This window comes from Varroa destructor, unplaced genomic scaffold (genome assembly GCF_002443255.2).
Source record: "Varroa destructor unplaced genomic scaffold, Vdes_3.0 BEIS01000001.1, whole genome shotgun sequence".
NCBI lineage: Eukaryota > Metazoa > Arthropoda > Arachnida > Mesostigmata > Varroidae > Varroa > Varroa destructor.
Genome location: NW_019211454.1, coordinates 50714977 through 50741307, shown reverse-complemented (window position 1 = coordinate 50741307; position 26331 = coordinate 50714977). Strand labels below are relative to the sequence as shown.

At 41.9% G+C, this 26331-nt stretch overlaps 2 protein-coding genes across 3 annotated transcripts in view; one reads left to right on the top strand and one right to left on the bottom strand.

The window, feature by feature from the left end:
* Col4a1 (Collagen type IV alpha 1) overlaps positions 1-4824 on the bottom strand; it is a 28395-nt gene extending 23571 nt beyond the window's left edge. The window contains exon 1 of the mRNA XM_022788370.2: positions 4431-4824. Within this exon, the coding sequence (XP_022644105.1) occupies positions 4431-4613 (183 nt within the window). The 5' untranslated portion in view covers positions 4614-4824. The remainder of the gene's footprint in view (positions 1-4430) is intronic.
* LOC111243181 (uncharacterized) lies at positions 1855-26331 on the top strand. Of its 2 annotated transcripts, none has more exons than XM_086977116.1 (21): positions 1855-2898; positions 5722-5778; positions 6896-7030; positions 7568-7834; positions 8280-8433; positions 8843-8991; positions 10732-10794; positions 11231-11383; positions 12481-12682; positions 15209-15711; positions 15924-16124; positions 16455-17107; positions 17614-17888; positions 18167-18346; positions 18774-19156; positions 19499-19856; positions 21719-22399; positions 23824-24036; positions 24487-24788; positions 25056-25229; positions 26001-26331. In XM_086977116.1, the coding sequence occupies exons 3-21, from the start codon at positions 6917-6919 to the stop codon at positions 26157-26159; spliced, it is 5184 nt and encodes a 1727-aa protein (XP_086833242.1). In that variant the 5' UTR covers positions 1855-2898; positions 5722-5778; positions 6896-6916; the 3' UTR covers positions 26160-26331. The 2 variants fall into 2 exon arrangements, with proteins under 2 accessions (XP_086833242.1, XP_022644107.1); XM_022788372.2 differs by lacking the exon at positions 1855-2898 and adding an exon at positions 5076-5402.

Genomic DNA, 26331 nt, shown 5'->3' with positions numbered 1-26331 from the left:
AAAGCTAGTATCTTAGTTTGTAATCTGACAGAAGTGCCATGTTCAGCGTGTGCACTCGTTTACCTCATTTGAACAAAAGTTTCCATATAGTTTATCATCTTTTGTAAAGTATATTATGTGATCTATTGATTCTATTTAGTTTGAAAAATTATCTACATCCGCAACATACAGATACGACGTGCATCTGTGTTTAGCGCGCCAATACGAATGTTACAGAGGTACCCGTGCTTAATTTGTCCGAAAGCTTAAATATTACATTTTTCTTGTACTCTGTTTTTCCTGCGAACAGTTCGCGAGTCCCCATTAACACTTAAGGCTCTGCTCTCTACACGTGCCATGACACTTAAGCATTAAACAAGACCACCTTTTCATTGTAATCAGTAGAGAGTAGTATGTGAGCTTAAATTCTGTGGATGTTTTTTAGGTAGCCAACGTCAGTATCTCAGAGGTCAATGGTCTTTTTTGGCAACAATAATAAACTGGCACTCGTCCGTGTGAAAAAGACGAGATAAGCTTTTATTAAACATATCGCGCGAAATATCTAGATATAGAAAAGTACCGCTATGAATGGTCACAAAACGTGCCAGTGTACTCTATCTAGTCATATTTACGTTTGTATTATTTCATCAATGTGATGTATACTAGGCGAGCACAGTATTTTTAACGGTCAGTAATTTTGTTTGACACGCTTGGTACGTTGCAATGAAAACTTGGACTAAATTTTACCTTTACCTCCTTTAGGGTGGTAAACCAGTAACTCGTTATGCAAATACTTCTAACTTTCTAATAGTGTAACTTCTAAGCTGTGCCTGATGAATATTGAATCGTTTCTTGCTGTAAGTAAAATTGCGACTGGCTATGAATGCCTTTTGCAGCCCCATTGCGCGGTTTTAAAAGAGTCTATACAAGAAAATTCTATATCGTGTTCTCGATAATCGCGTCGATATAACTGGGCTTCGAAATGCTCATAGTATACGCGGACCGTTTTAGGAAATTCCGTTTGTCAATGGGAACGTAATTAGCTGCTTTGGTACGCTGAAGCAATAGTTCTGCTGAAGTTGGAAGTATTACTAGTAAAATTCCATAGAGGAATAATGCAAAAGAAGTAAAAATCACGCAAACAAATAAACTGTCGCTGTTAAATAATCTGCCTATATTGGAGACGTAGATGGAACTATTTTTAAGTAAAAGTGCTTTCGCGTAATTATCTTCGTCAACCATTGATGAACTTTACGAAGTTCAGCTCTAGGAGAACTTCTCTAATATGGGTAGGTTACTCTACGATTTCGACTTCGTTTACATTATTTCCCTATAAAATATCCGTAATAAGCAAGAACTGTCCGGGCACTAACTAAGAAAAGTGCACAGATAGAACGCTGTATAATGGCCACTAAGTTGAACCTATTATCAAACGATCTAAGGAAATAGATATAGCGTGCGCATCGTAACTTCAGAATGCTGTTACTATATTGCATAGGTTGACTTCCTAAACCGCTTATGGTAAACAAAGTTCAGCCTAACTGATACATGACATATTCTCTCCACCTGACTATTCATGTCAACTTCGTCGTCATCCGGATGATCATTATTGCTATATATATATATATTATTATTATTATTATTGTCTCTTCCTGAAGCGACATTTTTCCATGTTCCAATAGCCTTTATGCCCCGGTTCATTTGTTCTCTCTGTCTCGCCATATGACGGATGCCATGAGCGTGTGCATGCATTTGCGAGTGTAATGGCTGCGAATGTGAGATGGCGGGCCGATAACGTGTCACTGACCCAACCAGCGGCAGCTGCTTATGTATTCGTCGACGCTCGTGCGCGGGTACCCTCAATGCAGCTTGGAAGCGTGTTACCTAGGAGGAACGCATTGAAACCAAGCAGACAACCACCAGAAGCTTCCATTCAGGTTTTGTTCACCCTCCCAAGCAGCATTCCCGGGTCGGATTTCTTGGGGCCCCCCAAAGCGGACAGATGCCAGCGCCTGTGCACACAAAAGGTTGGTCCGCAGGTTATACCTTCAGCTGTCATAGCTGTGTATATGTACCATGACCAAGATGTTCCAGCGGGAAAAGAGCAAGCCATCAAGAAAACCGAAACAGCCCAAGAACTTTTCGCGACGACTAAAGACAACGAAATTTTCCGCATACACTGGCCGATCTGGCAATGCCAAAAATCACGGCCGACCAGTAATAGGGCGATACGGAGGATAACTTTCATCGAGTTGTCGTTGTTGATGACATAATGGCATTACAAAACAGTGTTTGTGAGTACTTATGCTGCAGCTCTGCAACCGTCTCCCCACAAACCTTTTTTGTGCCTATTGGGCAATGCGGCGATAATCCACGACGCGGAAAATTCGAGGGACGAAAAACTTCTGGCGATCACCGGCGCGCAGATTAATGCCCAATGAGCGAAGCCAACGTATGGCTGAGCGCGCTCACGTATCCTTAGAGCGGGTTCATATATCTCCGTCCGTGTCTCCGGCGTTGTTCGCGCATCCGCTGTATTGTGCTATCTTCGATAAATGCGGAGGAAAAGGCGGCTTAGAAAGCAATTAAAGAAGGACCAAGCATGAGAAAGCAAAATAGAGGAAGTAGAGAACCACAGATGAACTTATGGCTGGAACGTGCAAGTGTGGAACATGGAACTGTAAATAGCCGCATCAAGACTTCTCATTAAAAAAAATTAGTAGTAATAAATAGGCAAAAGTGCAAAGGACGTGAGCTTGGGTAGTGTGCTTTTCGGGCATGGCACCGCTTTTGTGAGAAGCTTTTTTTCAAAAGCTTTTTCAAGCAAGCTTGTCCAACAAGTGTGGCCTTGCCCTTAGTGATTAAACTAAATAGCTATGCCATCGAGGAACAGGACGCTTCTTTCCTAAGAAGTTTCCGGTAAGAAGATTCCGCAGAATGAGAAACGGCTCAACCTAGCTAAGATAAATTGAATATTTATACAACAACTTACGCACTGAAATGAGAGTCGCAAATGAGGGCCAAAATTATTTTAGATACTTTTGAAGTAAGTACGTAAATACTCAAGAATGTATATTTTGTTTCGATTCGCTGTGGTTGACCGAGACTAATTTATAGAGTCGACATTTGCTTAATTGCCTTCCAATGGATACCTATACTAAACTATCTATATCTATTACGCTCACTCAACATAGAGAGTGAAAAAGCTATGACTACAAAACAAACCGTTTATATTAACGGTTATGGACTAGAACGCCTACCATTTAATAGACAATATTCTCATAGTAAGAACATGAAGATATTAATATTGAAATACATTTGTGCTTTGGACATTTAAAAATAAATCAATTTCAAAAATATAGGTGTCAGAGAAAAATTTAAGCCTAGTTACTGAATCCTTAAATTGGGTTATTTCCTTTTGTAGGTAGATTTCCTTTTGTGCTACACTTCATCCCATACTTAAATTCTATATTCCCACAATACCTCTCGAATTCCAAACTTATCCTCAAGTATATAGAGGTAAAGTATAACTTTACTGCTTAACTGTTCTGTACACTGTATATGAAAAAAAAACTATAAACCATGGTAAATCGAAATGAAATGTGGGCAGAAAGTAGTATTATTAATCTATCCAAAATAGTTGCATATCTGAGCCAAGATGATGAGGGAATTGCGTGGGGAACGAGCAAACTCTAACTTTCATACAAGTAAATTAATATTTGACAATAATAGAGAAAAAAACAGCTTTAAAATGATGGATAGTAAAGGCCAATAAACTAATTCGTTACTCTTGTAACCTAATTTATATGGTGTTGAAGGCTAAGCAGATCGTAAACAAAGGTGCCGGTCTTCTAGACAAATTCTTAATCGGAATCTCATTAACGGACCAACGGAATCAATATTCCTCTAAAAAAACAGATACTTATAAATCGTTGCTGCCGTCAACTCCTTTAGGGCTTTTATACCAGATTGATACTTCATGTATTGCACAATGACAATCCCAAGCAGCTGTCGCTGGCTTCTACCTACCGTATCACAAATGGGCAAGATTCAGAGTCGCTCCAAAGTAGCTGTCTTTGCGATAACGCTATAAAATTATTTAAACGATAAATGATTCGTAAGTCAAAACACATTACGAAAGACAAGTTACACTGATGTAAATACTAGTTTGAATAGATGCGAGCCCGCAGCGATCGGATATTCCAAAGTTAAAAACACAGACCAGACGCCCGCATATATGCGTTGTCTGGTCATCGGTTTCTTGTTTGACTGAAAAACGGCTTACATAGTTTAGCATCATGGAATCATAGGATCATTAACGAACCTGCCATGTTTAATCCCGCTGCCCTAAGATGTTTTTCTATCGTCTTTTAGGTTGACTTTAGTGCGAGGAAAAAGTAACGAAAGCAACTAATTTTTCTTTGGTCGCTTCCTATTGACCTCTTACTTACTTGGTGTTGTTGGTTGGTCAGCGTAAATGTTGCCGCCAAAATGAATCCTGTAATTAGGAGGTTCGATTCAAACAAGTTATCACTGATTCGAGCACTTAATGTAGCCGATTGTCGCTGGCCTCGCAGAGAAGCGGCGTTTGATTGCGCCAGGGCCTTCCAGCGGGCGCGCGGCCGCTCTCGCATGTTCGTACTTTCAAGCTCCGGCCAATGATCTCAAGAAGTTTGCTCTGCTTGTCGAAACGAACAATTACTTTGTCTTGCCTCCTCGAACTGTCGGCGACTTCTAGATTTCTGCTAGTAACGGCCTTTCCTTCGGTCAGGATATCTTTCATCTTTCCACGCCCAGCGGTAAGGCAAGAGTGTTGTGGATACCAAAGACTCCTCCCCTCAAATTTTTCATGAAAGAAGAAATCCTCGATCGAGTGTCACGACATCTCTACAAAAACAGCGATTCTCAAAACGCCTAAAAAATCTGAGGTGATGTTGAATTAACGATATCTTTAAACATAAGAACACTAATACGCTTGCAAGTAGCCATTACATAAAGTACATACTGCACGACTAGGGAAGGAAAGCCTCGTTCCGCCCACGTTGGGCAAGGGAAATCAGGGACCGCTCCCGAATATCAACTCCGTCCATGGCAAAGGACCCAGTCTACGAGTGGCATCGGCCGTCGTTGTGTCTTCTCATAGTTGTTGATCCCAGTATTGTTTGTCGTCGAATTGAACTACCTTCAGCTGTGCCTGTTGCTATTGCTGCGACTGCCACTGCTGTTCTCAGTGCAGGAGGAGAGCCATCGTTTCGAAAGCCGCACGGTGGCTTTCGTTCCGTCAATAGCAAAACGCTGGAGATTGTTCGCACAGACCCTCATGTAGTCCTAAAGCAGGGCCAAGCACAATGAACAGAAACTGGATAAATCCAGCTCTTTGTTTCCTACTGATGTCCCTGTATGTCAAAAGAACTGATTCCTTTGTGAGTTTCGCCTTAACTGACAGGACGATTACAATACTATACTTAGCTCATTTATATAATGTGAAGCGCATAGGAGTTCTGTTAGTTGTCAGATTGGTTTGATAGTGGAACGCTTTTGATTAGATAGCGTAACATTGTAGTAAGTGACGGACCGGCTGAGAGTAGATCGATTTAAGCAGTTTTTAGAAGAACGTTCCGTTAGTTATAAGTAATAGTATGGACAAGGATCATAGGAGCTGATGAGTAATGCGATACAAAAAAGTAGCGGTGCTTTAATAATGATATTGAGTAGAAACTGATTGACACTTGTTTTCTTCAGGTGTGCAAAGGATGCAATTATCCTCCATGCGTATGCATCGGCCAGCCGGGAGAACCGGTAAGAAAAGTGACATTTAGAAGTGATAAACGGTCCAAATCTAACACTGATTTGCAGGCTTAGCTATTTCTGAATACGGCTGGCTATGTCCTCCTGCACCACTGGTCATATTTGAAGACTGTACGTTATTTTGTTTGCAAATCTCATTGCAGTCTAAGGTATTTTGTTTTGTAATGACTAGTAAATCACAATAGGAGCGTAATACATTTTTAGTTCTTACCGTTGTAATATACATATTTTTTCTACGACGGGAACTACCTGATAAAAAAACGCCAACACAAGAGGCAACTTGAGCAGTGCTTCTTAATTATGGGTTATTACTGATTCGAATTCTGCTTCTGATCGCTTTATTAAAATGACTACTTATTCCCTAATATTATATACGGCGGAATTTCTGCCAGTTGAGCCCGTCAAAAGCTACATAAAACATTAAATATATAAGGTGACCGTAAAGAATTTGCAGACTGCACCAGTATTGCTTCTGTAGTTGTTATTATTGACAACGTTCAAAGCTTCTCGAGATCTTTATATCATGCCTCATAATGTTAGTACGATTGTTTTATGTCATGCTTTCGGATAGTAAATTATTACATTATGTGATCAAGTCAGAAAGGCACAATCGGTTGCGGCGTTAATTACGTACGATTCATAGTGGAGTTGGTTTGAGTACAGAAGCTTTCACGTCTATGAGTCCGATTTCTCTAAGCATGTCCTGTTAAGCTGAGAAATTAAGCTTCCACGTAAAGCTTTTTTTCATTTTTGGCGCTTTTGTTAGAACATGTCCTCGAAATCACCCTTTTGTGATCTAGGACTTGCCCCCCATACGTGCTCTAGTCGATGTAGGTTTTCCGGTAGACTATTTAGCAGGCATCCAAAAAGTGTGGTAACCATAGTCTATAGTAATCATTTGCTAACGATAAAATTTACTAATGGTCGCAGTTGATACCTATCATAGCAATGTAGACAACGCTGTAGCGTTGCAGTTTAACGCGAACTTTTTAGATAATAACGCCGAAATAAAAATGGGTAGTTTAGACTAAAATTGTACCATCATTAAAAGGAATCAAGTGTATTTTTCGTTGTTGATGTTTGTTCATTTACGTCGATTGTCAATTAGGGCTACCCTGGTCTTCCGGGAATGAAAGGTACCCGAGGTCCTGTAGGTCCGAAAGGCTTTCAAGGCGAACCAGGACAACGGGGTGAGCCCGGGGAGCCAGGCTATCACGCTCCTGACGGACCGAAAGGTGATCGAGTAAGTTTAATTCAATCCAGTTTTAGGCTTCTGTATTCTAACAAATAATGAGCTAAGCAAGTAATGGTAATATTTTTACTTCGCTTAGTACGTCACCTTAACACTGCATCCTTGCAAAGGTGGCTATGTATTTTTGAGAATTTATTTTACTTAGAATATCAGAAATTCTATGGTTAAATCAACTTCGATCTCCTGTGTACCGCATATCACCAGCAGCACGGACTACTTCTGTTTATGTGCTTACTGTAGTGTCTGTGACGATTAGTCTCCTTAGAAGGTTCTAGTCTCTTAGAAAAACGTGAAAATTATTTTTCACGTATCTTCGACAGATTTTAAACTCGCTATGGAAACATCAGCTAGCTTCGCTAAACTCTACAACAAACAAAGCTATTGAAGTTATGTTTTTCTCCGAAGGGCTTCTCTCGCATACCTGAAGCCTAAATTCGATAAATGTACATTAATAAATCAAAAACGGATTTCCGCCTTCAGTGTCCAAATGATGCTTCAGAGACTTTTCAAAACTTGGGTATTTTAAAGGGCTTTGACGGCGAACCGGGAATAGATGGATATACTGGACGACCGGGCTTTCCTGGGGTGCCTGGCCTGCCTGGATTGCGCGGTAAAGATGGATGTAACGGTACTAAGGGCGAACCGGGTTTTCCGGGCACGCCGGGGATGCCTGGGGAACCAGGTTTGCCTGGCTTAGACGGCCTGCCAGGGCTTAAAGGTCAGCCAGGTGACGGAGGTATCAATTCGGTCGGAGTTCGTGGAGACGATGGTGACGACGGTTTTCCAGGTATTCAAGTAAGTGCATTTTCGGACAGACAGTGTCTTTCAAGTGGAACATAGCAGAAAAGTATAGTTTAATTGAAAATCAAGCAGTGTCGCCTTCTTAATCGACAAAACTAATGAATACATCAAATACATTGTAGTGCGCATATATTATGTTGAAGCTATTAAAGAATAATAAAGCTAAATTTTTTGAAGAAATCGATCAATTTTTAATTAGTGTTTTACCTTTACTAAATAGAAGTGTGCAAGCATACATTTTGTGAATAGTGTATATATCACAAGCTTAAAGGTAACCGCTGAAACATCTAAAGATGAAGTATAATTCACTGTAACTATTTAGTTATGTTTAACCTAAAAAAAGTCACAGTTATCATTTTGCGAGAATATTTTTGTTGTGGCACAATTAAACCATTTGATTACTTCATATGCGTATGGTCAAATATTTGGCTATTGTTAGGGTGCTGATGGATATCCTGGTCGTCCGGGTTTACCAGGTCCTCGAGGCGATCCAGGTTACAGTGGTAAGTCGGGTCTTCCAGGCTATCCCGGTGACTCTGGAGCACCTGCCTTGATTCAGCTCATCGGCGATCGGGGAGAGCCTGGTTTTCCAGGTACGCATTTTCGTAAAATTTACAAAGTGCCCAAAGATGTCATGGAATATGTATCACAAGTCGACAGATAATATCGACAACTTCGAATATTCGATGAAAATTATATAAGGCAAGACAATTCCGAGTTTAGATAAGCGCGCCGCCGTGTATCGGAACCCTCGCGTTTGTCTCTATTCGTCCAATTTGTTTTAATACGTAGTCCTACTGTCATCCAATCCGTTGCACCCAACCCAATTCAAGTAACAAATACGTAACTAGCTTTGCCATTTTTACTCCCTTTAAGAATTGCTTGACGTGAAACTATTTATTATAAAATGGACAAAACATGGAATGAAAATTACAATAGAAATCGCGAAATAAGGATAAGCTGGAGCTACTTTGCTGAATGAAAAAATATTCTGAATTTCAGGCGAGCCGGGTCCTAAGGGCATTCTGTTTTATCGAAGCCCACTTATTAACGGGACCGATAGAAACGAGGGAATGAAGGGAGCACGAGGAAGTCACGGAGACCCTGGATATCCGGCTGCATTAGGACCTGTTGGACCACCAGGCCCAAACGTATGATATAGTTATCGAAAATCGTAGATATATGCGGACTATAAACTCGTTATTTGTAACTCGAGCTAAAATAATTTCTGTATCGAAGCAGTAAGGCTGTGCATCCTTAAATATAGATAAATATAGATAGATGTCAGTTCATAGCAAATATAGATTGATTTCTAGGAGTGCTAATTATTATCGACAGATCAAGTAAATTGAATGAGAAAAATTTATAGTTATTTCGTTAGAGATACGTAAAAACTTCCTATTCCTTCTTTACTTATATAATGTAAGTCCTCAACCTAAGACAAACTTGCCACGTGTTAGCGCAGGCTTTTGGTAGATTATTACAGGGGAAAGTGCTTTAAGATTTCTTGTTTCAAGCTGTTATTGTTAGTTAGAACCAAGTTATATGGCCCCATGCTTTTATTATATTAGCCTATGTGTACTTTGATACCTTCTAAATAATCTTATGTTTCTCCATTTAATACATTTCTTTAACAAAGCAATAGTAGTCCAGGCAAGAGATTCCGGACAAAATACACTACTTCGTTTTAAGGAGTGCAGGATTTATGTATATGGACCCTTGATTTTGATGGAAACCAGCCGCTCTGCGCACTTTTGACTGAGGATTGTTTTCATTTGGTGAAGCTAGGTATTCGCGGTTTACGTTTAGCCATATTTGGCTATTAAGTCTAGCGGGAGCTGTTCCGCTCGTTCAGCAGATTCACTACACAACCTATTTGGTTAGGTTAGGTTACTACAGTCAATATTCTGCAGCGGATCCTGTAGTCGATTCGCTTTAGCCTAGTAATCACACGTGAAAAAGCATGAGCTTTGTTTGACTTAAGAAGCTTTTTTCGTAGCTGACTCCTAGCTGCCTGCTCTGCGACATATCTAAGTATCGCTGCATCGTCATTATTTCAAAAATCTATTTGTGAAAGAGGTATAATACGTACATTCTGAGTAGATCGAGCAATTGAAGGGCTGTGACTAAGTTTATCATTGTTCCCAAAGCTCGGATTTTCACTGGAGGACCAAAGTCTGTATCTACGTCCAAACTCAAATACCAGCTGCGTCCCTCCAAGTAAACAAACACAATATAGCAGAATTATTTCCTGCAAAACAGATATGCCCCAGAGTTGATCACAGCCAACTCTTTTTCAAATAAATGCTTCCTAGCTCATGGGGGTACCTATATTTCAGCGTGAAAATAAATTACAAATCATTTCGACAAATACTCTAGGCTGCTTACAACCTCTTTTAATGAACGATCTGAATTTTCGTTCATAAGCCGTCTGATCGTCATTGGATTGGTCATAGGGAGTCGCTCGGGTTGTGCTCGGTCGTGAAGTTTAGGTTCCTTATCAAAGTGAACAAATTTACGACAAAACCCCTTGTTCTTTTGGAATATCCTTAGCGTAGCGCAGCGTTGGAATGGACCATGAGACACTTAGTATGTTACAATGAAAAGCTTTCTTTATGTAAAACTGATTTCCTGCCAACTCTGTCGCTTCGAACGATAGTTTTATATTCTGTTTATGTTTTTATCTATATGGTGTCTAGGACGTGATATCTACGCCTCTATTAGAGTAGCAACGAAGGCGTTACAGAGGTTATCTTGGAAGCGTAAACTGGTGTTTATTAGTGTTGAAAGTCTCTTTTTTGTAATGAACATCATTGCATGAATAAGCATAGATAAGCTCTTGCAAAAATGCAAGAGCTTATCTATGACTAAACTTATCGTAAACTTTTTAGGGAGCCGACGGACTCCCCGGCTATCGTGGACCACGCGGGTCTCCTGGAGAAGTCGGACCTATGGTACGTGCACGTTTTTAGGACTTTTAAACAAACAATGCGACATTCTTTAAGAACAAGATTAGCTCACATGAGTTTGTGTAATACGCATGATTTTTCTTCTGGTGGTTTTCAATTATGATGAATAAGTCTATTTATTCATTTTATAAAAAAAACACCTGCGGTTTATTCGCCGCTAGAGTAAGGTTGAAATGATTCCAGGAAAATCACCTTCATACGATTTTGCTAAGTTAGATTAGTTAGAATGAATTGTCTGACGTGAAAGAATGCGGTTATTTGCATCTTTATACGGTTGTGCTGCGTATATTTTATTTATGAGGGATCTAAACGATTCATCTAAAAGATTATGGTTCGGCAAGTGTAAATCTGATATTGAAGATTTACGTAAGTGCAGGCACGGCACTTAGAAAAGGAGTAAGAAACTACAGCCTGATTATAGGGTCCTATCGGTCCGGAGGGCCATCCCGGAAAATCAGGAAGTAAAGGCCAGCAAGGAGATCCTGGTTGGGACGGAACTGATGGCCAGCCGGGAGCAAAGGGCAGTCGAGGATATCCGGGTTACCCTGGTGTTCCCGGACAAATAGGGCTGCAGGTCAGTTATATATTAATAATTATTTGGCCTAACTTGAACCCTGTTTAGTGTTGCAATAATAATATCGAATTGATTTTCAGATATTTTACTATATTTTTTGAGATGCCTTTCTAAAATGCTTATCACTAAGAAACAGCTTTTTTAGACCACGTAGGGCCCCAGCGCTAGGGTCATGTTATAAAAAAATGCTAGCTAATCAATAGGTCGCAGTTGTGATAGGATTATGACAAATAGGATTTGAGGAATGTATCGATAGTGACACTTGTAGAGTAATAATATATGGTGTAATAAGTAAATAAATGGTCAGAAATATGCTAAAATGTTTTTTTTTTTAATTATAACGATAAGTGCTCCGTGATCTATCGTATACACTCCTATGATCATTGGCTTTTGTCAGTCTGTAAATTAATCTTTTTGTCTGTGAGATATTGAAATAATTTCCCAGTGATATTACCTATCAGTTTACACAGTACGTTCATAACATTAGAGCTACTTTTCGTTCAGTTGAAATTGGCTATAATAAATGATGAGGAACCACTGGACTGTGTATTCCTCAATTCTAAGTCCGTTTTTAAGGCTGTCACCCTCCCTGAAACCTTTCAAGACACTGGCTAAATCTGCTGTAAGGGACTAAATTAATTAAGGGGATAACGTCGTTTGAAAAATATCGCAAACTTCGCACACAACCAGTTTTTAGTTTGTGCTCATATTTTCAGGACACATTCGGCTGGCCTGATAGAATCATTTTCTCTCTTCTATGTACATTATATATCGACTTACTTAAGAATTCTATGCTTATTAATGTGTATGCTAAACGAATGTGCCTAGATCAGGCTGGAGCAACGTGTTTCTTTTACAGGGCTTTAAGGTATACAGTAAGCGGTGTAAACATTTACGCAAAACTACTGTGAAGCGCATTGTCAACGCCCCGTCGGTACACAAGCCGCAGACGTGCGACTATATGCAATATATTTTATATTTCTTTTATTGTAAAATAACGTGTGCAAATATGAGCACCAACTAACTGGTTATGAGTAAAAACTGGTTGTGTGTGAACCCTATAATATTATAATGGCTCGTATGTCCTTCTCGTTTAGGGTTTACCTGGCAACATTGTACGTGGTTTGGTTCCCATCCAAGGCCTTCCCGGAATACGTGGTGAACGCGGTGATCCTGGGCCGATAGGATACAGCGGTTTTAAGGGACGAGTTGGCCCTAGGGGTTTTCCAGGTACTCCCGGAAGGCCTGGGCCACCCGGATCGCTAGGCTCCGACGGTCGCCCGGGGCGTTCGTTGAAAGGTGGGTTTCATCAATGTATGTTATTGTATTATATTATACAAGCCCGAAAATGTTCAGAGGCATCACTATCGAAGATTCTGTGATTATCAACTTTTATTTTCAACCAATATTGCTTCCGAACAGGTGCAAAGTCATTTACTAAGTTTACTGTTGATGGTTTGGTAAGGACTGTTCGAAGTAAACTTTTAAAAAATGAAGGAGCTGTTGGTGTGATATGTTTGAACGGAACTCAGCTATGTTCAAAGTACAAACGCACTTTTTAGACAGATTTTATACTAATTAAACTTATGCGATACATATATAAGAACATACAATATATAAGACACGTCATTTGTGTCTGGAAAACACAATCGTGCTCTATAAACGTATGAACTCAAGATTTGAAAACGGACAAAAAAGAAGGATTAGACAAAGCTTCATCGTTATTACCGTCCCCTTTTTTTTTTTATCAATATCGCCGTCACCGTACTCGCTGAGACCTAGGAGTTGAAACCCTTCGAGTTACCGGGTTTCTACACCGCTGTTTCGTCATGAGTAGTAGATGGGTACAAGCTCTGTACAGCCACATGCTGCAGAAAGAAATCAGGAATCACACGTTTGCAGAGCACGATGTAGAAGTACTTAAAAGCAGTATGTGTAAAACCATAGTTGCACATGTCTGCCTTTGAAACAACGAGAACGTGACAAAACTGTTGGACAAAATCACTCGTGCGTCATGTATTTTTATTACTGGTTGTCCCGTTTACGCTGGCTAGTTATCTGAACACAGAAACAGACAAACTGAATGACCCCCAGACGCACAACGCGACTAAATTTCTTCAGTAACTTCAGGTGTCGTCGTCGTCGTCGTCGTCCCCCCTCAACAATAGCAACATGTCAACTTTGAGAGTTGTACGGAGAGATCGGTAATTAACATATTTGTATCCAGTTTGAGTGGTGGAAAAGTCCGATGCATTAGAGGGATCAATTCGTTAGACAAGCGACACGCTCTAAGATAGCACGTACTGGTTGGCGTCAAGTTGCCCCTCTAGTGGAAAAAGAACTCCATAAAAAATAAACTATACGGTACCCAAGATGCTAAATCAGACCAGACAAGGCTCCAAAATGACAACTTCTCTCTCACACGGATATCGACTGCTGTGACGGAGCCTTGACTAAAGTTCTAAAGTCATTCATAAGTCACCCCAAACCGCGGCGACAACGCCCGTGGTTTGATACAAATTGTAACCCATCTGTTGCCGCACTGTGTCAGACGCGGCAATCGATCAAGCATCAGCCAGCTATAGAGCTGTGCTGTGACTTTCTACAACACTGGTATTTGCGAAAAGTTCTCGCTGTGCAATCCTGTTACATAAGTGAAGCTGGATTGTGTATCAACATGTACAAGACAAAGGCTAACAAGTTTTGCCGTGAGAAACGCTGCTTTCGATACGCTTCGCACAGACAGAACGACTTTGAAGTACGTGAATAACTTCAGCTGGCTGTGGGTAATCTTGCCCACGAAAGACCGAATTTCTGTAGGGCTCATCACAAACAGTGCACCAAGCAATGATTGCAAATGAATATGGTCGCCTTCGAGACTTTTTTGTGCATGGCGCATGACTTTATTCGAAATAAAGGTGGCCTGATTGTTTCCTGCTGAAATCAGTTTGTCTCAGAACATCTCTTGTCAGAGTAGCTCGAAGGACATGACCGAATTGAAACTTGTTCTTAAATCTCACTATCAAGCTCTGTCGTCCTTCGTTGAATATATAGTGCGCCTCATAGGCTACACACCGATCTGAAACCTATATTTAAGTTCTGGACTTCCCCTGCCTGTTCAAAATTCGTCAGCGAATGAGAGAATAATGGCAAAGGTCGGTTCTCTTCTTCGTAATAGGGGAGCTCTGATTAATGAAGTATGGAAAGGGCGAAATGGAACCAACTTACACATAGTTAAACGTCTTGCAATACGTGGGCTTCATCACAACATATTTTGGACTGTGGATTTTACAATTAGGAGTTACGTGTATCTGTGCAAGACGTAATGCTCCAGGTAACATACGGCCTCATGCACTGCAGTACCATTGCGGACCAGTTGTTCCAGTTGGACACGCCGGTTCCCAAATTTTAGATTTTACAGTATTGAGCGACGCAAACCTTATTTGTTTACAACGTCTCATAAAACAAATGTGATATTCTAATTTTAGTAATTTCTACTAGATCTGATTTATATATCTCTGAATCCATATATAAATACGCATAAATAAATATACATACAATTATTTTGCAGATTATATTATAATTATAATAAATATAAATATTATAATAAGTGAGTACACGTTGGCTTAGGTTTCTAAACATGAGTCACTTTAATTTCTGCGAAAGATGTAATTGATTAGTTAGTGGCACATAGAAATGTATGCACTAACATTTGCGCTGTGTAACTTTCGCAAATTGATTACAAAAGTAACAAAACTCATTCTAGAACATAGTAGAACAAGAAAATTGGGCCGTTAGATTGAATCATTGGCTAATGCATTGCAGGAGAACAGGGCGACCCCGGTATAAGTGGTCCACCTGGTGAGGTGGGTAGACCAGGTCCACCAGGATACCCTGGCTTACCAGGAGAGCCCGGAAGACCCGGTAAAGACGCTTACGGACCTCCAGGTGAACCGGGTATTGATGGAGCGCCTGGTATTCCCGGTAAACCCGGCTTACCAGGTGAAGACGGTGCGCCTGGTGAAAAAGGACGACCAGGCATAGGGGCTCCGGCTACTGGACTACAGGGAGCACCTGGACTCCCGGGTCCACCAGGACTTCCCGGAGACGACGGGAGTCCTGGACGACGCGGTGTTGATGGAATGCCTGGTTATCCTGGCGATGACTGCCCATTCTGCCCGAGCGGACTTTCGGGTATCGAAGGTGATCCTGGGGATCCCGGTTTCCCTGGATATATTGGCGTGCCTGGCGAACCTGGGCCTCCTGGCACACCGGGACTTCGTGGTGGCGACGGCCTGCCTGGTATACCTGGGGACAAAGGGGCCCCGGTAAGCTCACATTGCATCTGACCTACACGCATATAATTATGATTTTAGAGACAATTATCACAAACTAAGTAAATTTTAATATCTACTCTCGCTCAACCTAGGTCTTGAAATATTGTTGCAATTCTAAACGTCCCTTTAAATTATTTGAAACATGTAGTAGAGTTTTTGCGTTTCTATGCGTTTAATCGGTTCTTTTTTAATAATTGTTTTAGGGAATCCCGGGTCTCCCGGGACAAGACGGCCAGAAGGGAGAACGAGGTGATTCGGGCAAACTCATTCTTCAAGGAGATTTTCGGGAGCAGATAGGAGAACCAGGTCTTCCTGGTCCACAAGGTCGCAAGGGCGAGATGGGCTTTCCGGGTGCTCCGGGCAAACCGGGTCGTATAGGGGCTGAGGGACGACCAGGAAATCCCGTAAGTCGTGTTGCAATAAGCATTAAATAATAATTTAGGCACAAATGCTAAGGTAGCTTGAGTTTCCTAAAATCAAATAAAAGGTTTTTGCTTGCTATTGCTAATAATAATATTATTATTATTATATTATTATAGGCTTACTAGCGGTCTGCGTGGTTTGTCATTGGCAAAATAACAATAGTGGGTTAATACTCTCGTAAATAAACACAAGTTTTCTTATTACCACATACTGAATCAATAACACTGTATAGTGCGCAATCGCGTTTAAATCAAAATGCGTCTATTACGTTTCTTACTGAAAATACGCCAACGGTTGTCCTTTTTTGTCAGGGTGTTCAAGGATATCAAGGAACTCCCGGTCTTACGGGCTATAAAGGCATTAAGGGTGCACTTGGAGACAGAGGATTTCCTGGGATGGGCTTTGCTGGATTGCCAGGTGCCATTGGGCCCCGGGGAAATCGCGGACCCCCAGGAATTCAAGGTATGCCGGGCCAAAAGGGTGAACCAGCTAAAAGAGACATTGATATAGCACAAAATATCACGCGCTCACATGGTGACAAAGGTTTGCTCGGACCAACTGGAGAAACAGGAGCCATGGGTGTGCCAGGCCTCCCAGGTGAAACAGGTAAGGATGGGAGACCTGGTCCTCCCGGTATGAGAGGTCCGCCCGGGCCACCTGGTTCATCGCCTATAGGAGAACCTGGTGATCCAGGCGCGCCTGGATATCCAGGCTATCCTGGGTATCCTGGTCCAATTGGAGAGAAAGGTTTACAAGGCGAGCCCGGTGATATAGGTTATCCCGGTCCACCGGGACCGAAGGGACAGCCAGGTTTCATAGACGGAACAGGTACCCCGGGGGACCCTGGTGAGCCGGGTCATCAAGGTTGGCCAGGTGAACCCGGCCACTCGGGACCTGATGGTCCGCCGGGTCCTGCAGGCTTCCGCGGAATGCCAGGTTATCAAGGAAAGCCCGGCGATATAGGGTAAGTTTCTTGCAAATTATGTTTCGCAGTTTTTTTCTAAGCATTCATTTTATTTTTGTCATTGACATGGTAACGGAATGGATAAAGGGGAAAAGAGCAATCAAGGGATCTAATGGCCCATCCTTAACTGACACAAGTAAGGTGTTTCAAAATACTTGAATTCTTCATTTCTCCGAGCAGTTAAGTCTCATCAGGGCTTAAACCTTTTGAATCCATTATAATCTATAATATGTACATTGAAAATATTGCCCTTTTGGAGGCCTATTGCCTAGACATGCCAGCTTTTACAAGACAAAAACTCAAAAATTCTTTTAAAGATTGCGCGTACTTTGATGTTTGAAAATGGTTTGTTGATCTCTAATCAGGCTACATAACTTAAGCAATCTAATCAGTACCTCTATATCACTATGGCACAGTTTTCCGCACGTCACTTCGCGTATTATAGTGTATAGTTTGAAGATAAGCTGCGTAAGTACCTGAAGATGTAAATTCCTTGTCTCTGCTAGTTTCGATGGTCGGCCCGGATTACCGGGTATTCCTGGCGATGCTGGTTTCGGTACTAAAGGTGAAATGGGAGAGGTGGGTTACGACGGGACACGTGGAGCACCCGGCCTTCCAGGAATGCCAGGTGCAACTGGATGGCCTGGTCTTAAGGGTTTGCCTGGTGATATCGGCTACCCGGGCCTCGTTGGCCTTGCAGGAGAACGTGGTCTACCAGGATTAGACGGACTGCCCGGGCTTCCCGGTTACCCTGGATACATCGGAGACGTGGGGGAACCTGGTAAAGTATCCAAAACAGATACTAATAACATCATATTCAGCTATGCTTTTAAATAACACTAATGTTGTCTAAAAATAACGGAAAGAGAAAAAAGTACAAATGGCTTCCGATAATTTTTCGGTACAATAGTTATATTTCGCAGTATATTTTTTACATTAGTGTACGTCCAAATAACCTTTGAATAAGTGTACCTAATGCGTCTTTCCCAACAGACAAATACATATATGCATGTCCGTGTTGTGTACAAATAAATCACATTCACCTATCGTTTATTACAGGCGATGATGGGCTGGAAGGATTGGAGGGTGCGCCCGGTTGGCCAGGACCGCAGGGCTATGAGGGTTCTCCAGGTCTGCCAGGCGAACCAGGTGAACCCGGTCGCGTCGGAGTGACTGGGCCTGAGGGAATTAAAGGCGATAAGGGCTTAATCGGCGATCCCGGTTTTGACGGGCTTCCGGGTATGCATTCTCTGAGTCAGAACAGTAGATATCATGGTACTAGTTCTATCTTTATAATAATACGGACAATAGTATCTAAAAATGTGACGCGGGTTCCGCCTTGCTGGTGATACGAACTGTATTTAAAAAAAATACCTATAAAACGAAAAAATAATAATGACTTCTTAATGATGTTTTAATAAAGTTTTTACCAAAGAAAAATATTTGCGGGGTCAATAATACAAAACAAAGACTTGTTAGCACTATCCCTGAAACCACAATTTACACAAACTAACAAATGATTTCGCATATTGCCCTACATTACAATACGTTCCATCGAAATGTATGTGGATGGTAAACAAACCCAAGTAAATTATTAGAAGCGTGACATTTTTCCATTTACTTACTACTTAGTACTTGTTGAATCAATCGTATCTCATTTTTGCAGGCCCACCTGGCGATGACGGTCGGCTTGGAGACATGGGTGACGATGGCGAGATTGGGATACCAGGATTTGATGGAAATTCCGGCTCTGATGGGCTACCAGGTCCATACGGTGAAAAAGGCGAGCCTGGAGACATGGGTGACCGTTTTGGGGCTCCACCCGGTGCTCCTGGACCCCCTGGTGCTCCTGGGAATAGCGGAGTACCCGGTCTTCAGGGCAAGCAAGGCATGCCTGGTTACAGTGGGCCACCTGGACACCCCGGTTTTCAAGGTCCCCTGGGAGAAAAAGGCATTAGAGGTTATGCTGGATATGTGGGTACAATAGGATTCCCTGGTGAAGATGGCCTCATTGGTGAAGTTGGACTCCCTGGCGAAGATGGCGATCCTGTATGTTGTGATATTTAAGAAAATATATTTAGACAACTATTTTTAGTATACATATGCCACTTCGCACAGAAAAAAGACATCGTGAAAGAAATAGTTTTTTTTTTGTTTTATATTACATGTGTCTGATGGTCCATTTTGGGTCCACAAAAATTAGACGTGCCGAATCCTGGTTTCTTACCAATTCCTGAGGAATAGCTTATGAGTTAATCTACGCGCTCAAAAAAACATTAACTAGATTTCAATAATACGTAGTGTTCAAGGCTGTGTACATTCCATGACTGATAAAGGTTTGCACAGATGCTTGTAGTTTGTCTCATTTTTCCTTTTTGTGCTAATTTAAAGGGACGTCCAGGAGTCCCAGGTTTAAGTGGTCCCTTAGGTACTCCAGGCCCGCGTGGATTTCCGGGTCCGCCTGGCCCTAAGGGCTCTACTGGTTATGATGGCATTCCCGGAAGCCCTGGTTCTGGAGGCCTTCCTGGTCTCCCTGGGAATCCAGGACTGCCAGGTCTCCATGGTGTTAAGGGTCTGCCGGGTTTGGAAGGCATGAAGGGAGAGCCAGGCGAAGATGGTCTTTTGGGTAGGCACGGAAGCCCCGGAATTCCTGGTCAGCCCGGCCGTAAAGGCATGGCCGGACCACCTGGCTTTAGAGGAAGAGCTGGTCCTCCAGGCCTGCCCGGTCCCGACGGAGTTATTCAAGGATGTGAGTCCAACATTATTACAAGATTTTTAGCAAGATTAATACGGGCTTTATTGTCGTTAAAAACATTTGCTAACGATGGATTGCAGGTTCGAGTTTTTTGAGCATTTTCCAAAAAATAGTGTCTTGAAATTCAGTTCGTTGCAATAATTTCGACGGTGTTTCCTGCGTACGATGCTTATAGAAATCAATAATGTTCGTTTAGAATATATAACGTTTGAGAGCTTCCGTTCCAGCCGAAATTTCATCACTAAATGTCAGCTGCTCACACAACTATATTACACATATAGGGTTAGAGTTTAGAATCGCTTCGCCTCTTTTACTGAATGGTAATCTGTGCTGTTATAAAAATATATTGAGAAGTTGGTAGCTTATAATGAACTAGGTGAAAATGAAGGGCCGCAGGGCATGCTAAAGCACCAGCTAACTATTTATGGTCAGTGATTTGGCTTTAAAAAAAGCTGTAGAGTTAATGGCCGTATATCACGCGGCCTCTTCAAGTAAATTCACGCCTTTTGCCGCATGCTCGCCTAGCCACATCGTACGACTTAAATTGCTTTAGTCTAGAAACAACGCAGAATGCGGAGCCAAGACATGTCAGAGTCTCCTCAGCCAAATTTTTGGAAACGTTGAAAAAAATTCCCGCGCATTTTTAAACCTATTTCCAATGTCTTTCCATTTCCACTTCCAATGGATAACTCTATCAACGTGGTGCTGTAATGGTGTGTGCTGTAACAGTGTGGTAGACTCAACTCGAAAGAACTGTCTCAAAGGGGATGAGCCGTGAGGAAAGAGTGCATTCTCGACGACGCCATCTGTACGATGCGTTTCGTCGAGCCCAAAAAGCTGCTAAAACAATTCGGGTCACTTGCCTTGTGCACGTGCTTAATAGTAGTTTACCGATTTTGGGACTCAGAGATCCCTCCCCGCTCTGGCTGAGTATCCAACTCTGACGACAGCTATCTGAAGATACTTTTGAAGAAGTCGCACGGGAAACAACTCAGAAATTGAAAAGATAGGCTACAGTCAGACGACTGTCGTCTATCACCTTAAATGCATTTACGCAGAAACGTAGATATAAACTCCCTTAATCCAACAAGAAATTACAGCTTAACGCTCTATCTCAGGATCATGCCCAATATAGAGCGTTATGCGGCCCTAATTTAGACGGATTTCACACAGAATTGCCACTAGTAATGAGAATATGAACCAAAGATTGGAATATATGGCTTTAGAAAAGGAAAGTCAAGGCTCAGGATCAAGCCAGATTTTCGTCGAAAAAAAATTATGCTTTGTATGTGGTAGGACTGCTTGTGTTACGAACCAGACAGTTGATCAGCACAGTTGTGACGAGTGGTCAGGTCAAGAGAGTCCTTTTGCTTCATGATAACGCAAAGTCACGTACGGGGGAGACCTTGTTTAAGATGCATTCTTAAACTACTAATGAGAGCTTTTGCTTCACTCTGAATATTTTCCAAAGCTTACGCCGACACCGGATTTCTTTTTTTAAAATCTCATTAAGCGCATCAAAGGTATCAGTGCAGCACTTTTTAAAGAAGAATACCGCTGACAGCTTTTCCAGCTAATTGTATCGAAAGGCAACGCGGATTTTACAGTTGTACCTATGAAGCAAAGGTTGAAAGTGCCTTGGCTATGTGTTAGTACTTTGCAATTGTAATAATGGTAATAAGGTGATATAAGGGAATCGTCCTTGCGACTAATGGCGCTGTCACGTTGTTTCATTAATGTGTCACGCACCCAGCAGCTCCGGATTTTTGAACTTATTTTGTGTTCCTACTTCTGCCTACCTGTACATGTTTACGTGTCTTTTGCACCATACCTAACAGCTTGTAATCACTTTTCAGCCACGGAGAAAGGTCAGAAAGGTGATTCTGGGTACCCCGGTGAGCCCGGGTACGAGGGTAGTATTGGACCGAAAGGAGATCCAGGAAATTCTGGTAAGGATGGACTGAGAGGCCTACCTGGTCCGCCTGGCTTTGGACTCGGTCCCCGAGGTCTAGACGGACTTCCTGGGCATAAAGGTCAGAAAGGCTATCCTGGTCTACCAGGTTTACAAGGTGAGCCAGGACGTCATGGAATGCGTGGCTTGAAAGGTCGCGATGGGGTACCGGGTCCACCCGGTTACAGCTTGCGTGGAGAGCCAGGACCCCTAGGAGAGCGTGGAGCCGACGGGCCTCAAGGTTTTCCAGGTCAATTAGGGGACCCAGGTTACCCAGGGGCTCCAGGTTCCGATGGTCAGGTTGGTCAGAAGGGAGACACAGGCGATCCAGGTACCCAAGGAATGACAGGACTTGACGGACCCATGGGCGAACCAGGGCCCCCTGGGGACTTATTTTTTGAAGTGAGTCCGCCGGGTCCACCGGGTCCTCGCGGGCTTGATGGATATCCTGGTTACCCAGGAATGCGAGGATTGCCTGGAATACCTGGATTCAAAGGAGATCCCGGGGAGTACGGCGATGCTGCAAGCCCTGGTCCTCCAGGCTATCCAGGATTAGAAGGGGCTGTAGGAGACGTTGGACCTCCAGGTGAGTTTGTAGAGCTCACTACACAGTGATGTCTATATCTACATTTATTTACGCATCATAATACGCGTTCTTCGCTATCTAGCGACTAGAGTTAAAGGCAGCTAGAATTTCGGATAATTTCGAATCTGGCCTTTCGAAAGCTCTGAAGCTTGCTTGTAACACAGTCGAAAGTTCAGCTGCTGCAAATACTGGAGATAATTCTTTTGTTAAAGCTAAACGATTGTCGGATGAAGTCACAAGACGTGCGAGAGCTCACGCATAGATGTCCCTTATTTTGATGAAAAAAAAAAATCTGTTCGTTGTTAAATACAAATATACGCGTTCCTTTTTAAGTTAAGTCTCGCAGAATTAAGAGTTTCAGCTCAGAGATTCAATACATATCGAGTAGTAGTATTAACGTTGAAGCTACTGCCTAATTGCATTTTCTATGTACTATACACATCCTCTGCTGACAAAGCGTCTGTCATATTTAATTGTATTTATACACAGAGGATTACCATTATCTTAGAATTCCATACCTAGATAACATATATCTATATATGGTTGTCGAAAAAGTATTTTCCGTTGTTAAGCCAAACTCGAAGCAAACGTAATAATGTCAGATCCGAATTCTACAGTGGATACATTAAAAATTCTCGTACAATGTTTGCTTGGTGATTAACGATGTATGTGGAGTACGGACCAGGTGAATTGTTTTCTACAATTTGTAGTAATATTCTTAATCGTTGACAGCAGAAATCCGGATCACTCGTTCCGTCAGGCGCTAGTAACTCATGGACCACGATTCCTTTCCAGTCCTAGCAAACACATAGGATCGACACTTTTTTTGGCGACAATCTGGACTTCGTCACAAATTGTAGAGCATATTTATTTTGCACATTACTGTCATATGTGATTCACACACGTGTGACACACGTGTCGCCCAAATATCGGGTTCTTGTTGTAACCAGTTTTCTTTATAATGTTTAAACCTGTTTGGTGGCTAATGCCTGCTTACCTAGCGAGATCATGATCACTTACGTGTATTCAACTTTCGTAATAATTTGACAAACCATGATAGGTCTACCACCACCAAGAAAACTTCTCACGGATTACCAGAACGAAAGCCACCGAATTTCTATACCATTTCTTCAGATAAGGCAACACATTTTTTAATAATAAATCGTCATATATGGCAATTTTTTTCCAGAAATGTCACTCTAAAAATGAGTGAGTAGGGCACTTTAAGAATAAGTGCCCTACTTTAAATAACTGCACTCTGACAATTTTAACTCACTTACTGCTGTTGAATTTTAGCCTTCAAATGACACTAATGCCAACCTGACGCCACTCGTATTACTTACTCGAGATCTGTAATTCGAAAACTATCTAGCTAGAAAAACGGTATATGATTTTTCGACAACTCGATAATTTCTTTTCCATAGGTTACCCCGGCAGTCCAGGTATGCCCGGGCCGCCCGGTCCCCCCGGGTTAGACGGCGGCGGAGGTACATTACATCGGCGAAAGTATACTATTTTCACAGTGCACAGTCAAAGCACGAGCGTGCCTGATTGCCCCGTTAATGCTTCAAAGCTTTGGGATGGCTATTCGTTTCTGTACATATTAGCTGATCGTCGCGCACACGGCCAAGACCTTGGTGAGTAGGGGTTCCTCTTCTGCCCAGCCTGTCCCCATCATAATATGCCGCGCAGCTTCGTACACAACAAACCCCTGAGAAGTATAGTACTAGACTAGATGTACTGCCTATAGATCGCCTGTAGTGTTGCAATTCAACGGGTTCTGTCTAGCAGACGAAACTATTTTACGCACAGCCTACAATTCGTAATTCGCGTAACACCGAAAAACATCTTTAAGGCGTTGAGCAACGGTCGGTGCGTAAATTAGTGCCAAAGATGTGTCATTGCAAACACAAAATAGTTTACCTGGACCATTAGTTGCCAGCAGAATATTGTGTTTTACTAACGTGGTGGACAACTGGATTGAAGGTAATAATAGAATATTCGATGGCTTTGGCACGCATAGGTCTAGACTTCACCTCGAGCAACTGTGTCATCGTGACGTAAGACCTGTTTGATTGGGTTTCCAGGTGAACCGGGATCATGTCTACCTAATTTTAGCCCAATGCCGTACCTATTTTGTGAACAACCGCAAAATGAAGATGAAAATTGCCGATTCGCAGCCCGTAACGATTATTCGTATTGGCTAAACACAGATCTACAACATGAGGGTCGTGAAGCCATTCGGGGTAATCGCATAAAGGAATTCATTTCGCGGTGCGCTGTGTGTCAAACGGATAAACCAGTGATTGCAGTACACAGTCAGAGCATAGAAATCCCGGCTTGCCCCCGTGATTGGGAGACAATGTGGATCGGATATAGTTTTGCTATGGTTAGTTGATTTATATAGGTTATTAACTAGCTATCACCTCGCAACATTACACATTTCTGAGTGTAATATTCTCTCTATGTTTATATCTTATCTAATTTACAGAAGTTCGAAAACAATCATCAACCCAATTACTTTTCTGTCAGAAGTTTAACTAATTTAATGTAACTAACTAATGTAATTTGCAATAATAGGGACATACGATTTCTTCTGCCGCGATTAACAACCGTATGTTATTTGATTTTGAATTATTTTTTAACCTAAACTTAGACAACGGACGCTGCAGCTCAGGGTAGTTCACAATCTCTAGCAAGTCCCGGTTCGTGTCTGCCTGACTTCCGTCCGACGCCGTTCATCGAATGCAGGGGCATCGGCACCTGTGATTACTTCCCCTCTGCGTTTAGCTTCTGGTTGACTACAATCGAGAACGATAAACAGTTTGAGGTGAGTGCGCTTAGGCTTACGTATTAGAGGGTTGTCACCAAAATTATACGCAGCCTACAGCAAATTCAGTAAGTATCCGTTATTCTGGATTAACATCATATGTCTACCCGCCCATATGTTAGACAAGAATACCGATTCTGTCGATACCTATGGTAAGTTTCTTAGCAACCACCTAACCTAACCTATACTCAAGAAAAGTTAACATGGATAGACTTGAGGTAAGAAAAAGCCAAGCTAATAAGATGAGGGCTAATTTAAAAAATGTGACACGAACCTTGCCTTTCAATAGTGTTTATAGGTTAGACAAATATTTAAGGAAGCGACGATTCAGAAGGAAGTTTGGAGGAAAAGGTGATTGCTGAAATTTTCGAATTTTTTTTTGTTTGTATACCAACGACCATTTTTCATGGTAACGGATCAAGCTGTGTGTTTGAATAAGCTTTCGCCGAAGACAAATAAATCGTCTATTTGCAGAGCCTCCTAATCGCGCCGGTAAACCAATCATTACAAGCATCACAACTATTGTCCTTGAGACAAAGCTAAAATGATGTTCTATTCTCCTTTACCTATTAGGCGAAATACTTCTATATGGAAATTGCTAACACAATATGTCCTAATATTTCATTATAGCGACCCGGATACCTGAAAGGTCCACTAGTCGTCGGCACTTTAGACATACATATGTGTGTTTTATGCATGGTGACGAGTCCCTTGGCCGGGATGAAATTGTACTTCAGGTATTTTTCTTAACTTGTTTCAAATCCCTTTTAGACACCTGAACGGGTCCGCAGTAGACCAGGGGATGTGGAACGACTAGTATCACGCTGCTCGGTCTGTAAGCGACGCAGTGTTACGTTCCGCGCGAATGGCAACAGGCTTCCACCGGCGCCATCAATCCAACAACAACCTCCGTCCTTTTTATTCGAGTGACCTATCGCAAGCTAAATCGATAAGGTTTCTATTTTAACTTCATCATAGAAACGTGCAAATCAGTGAACGGCGAGAAAGCTAGCATTATATTTACATAACATATTATTCATGAACTGTTATGTCCTGTAAAACTATGCTAAACGTACTGTCAAAATAAATAATTATATAGTAA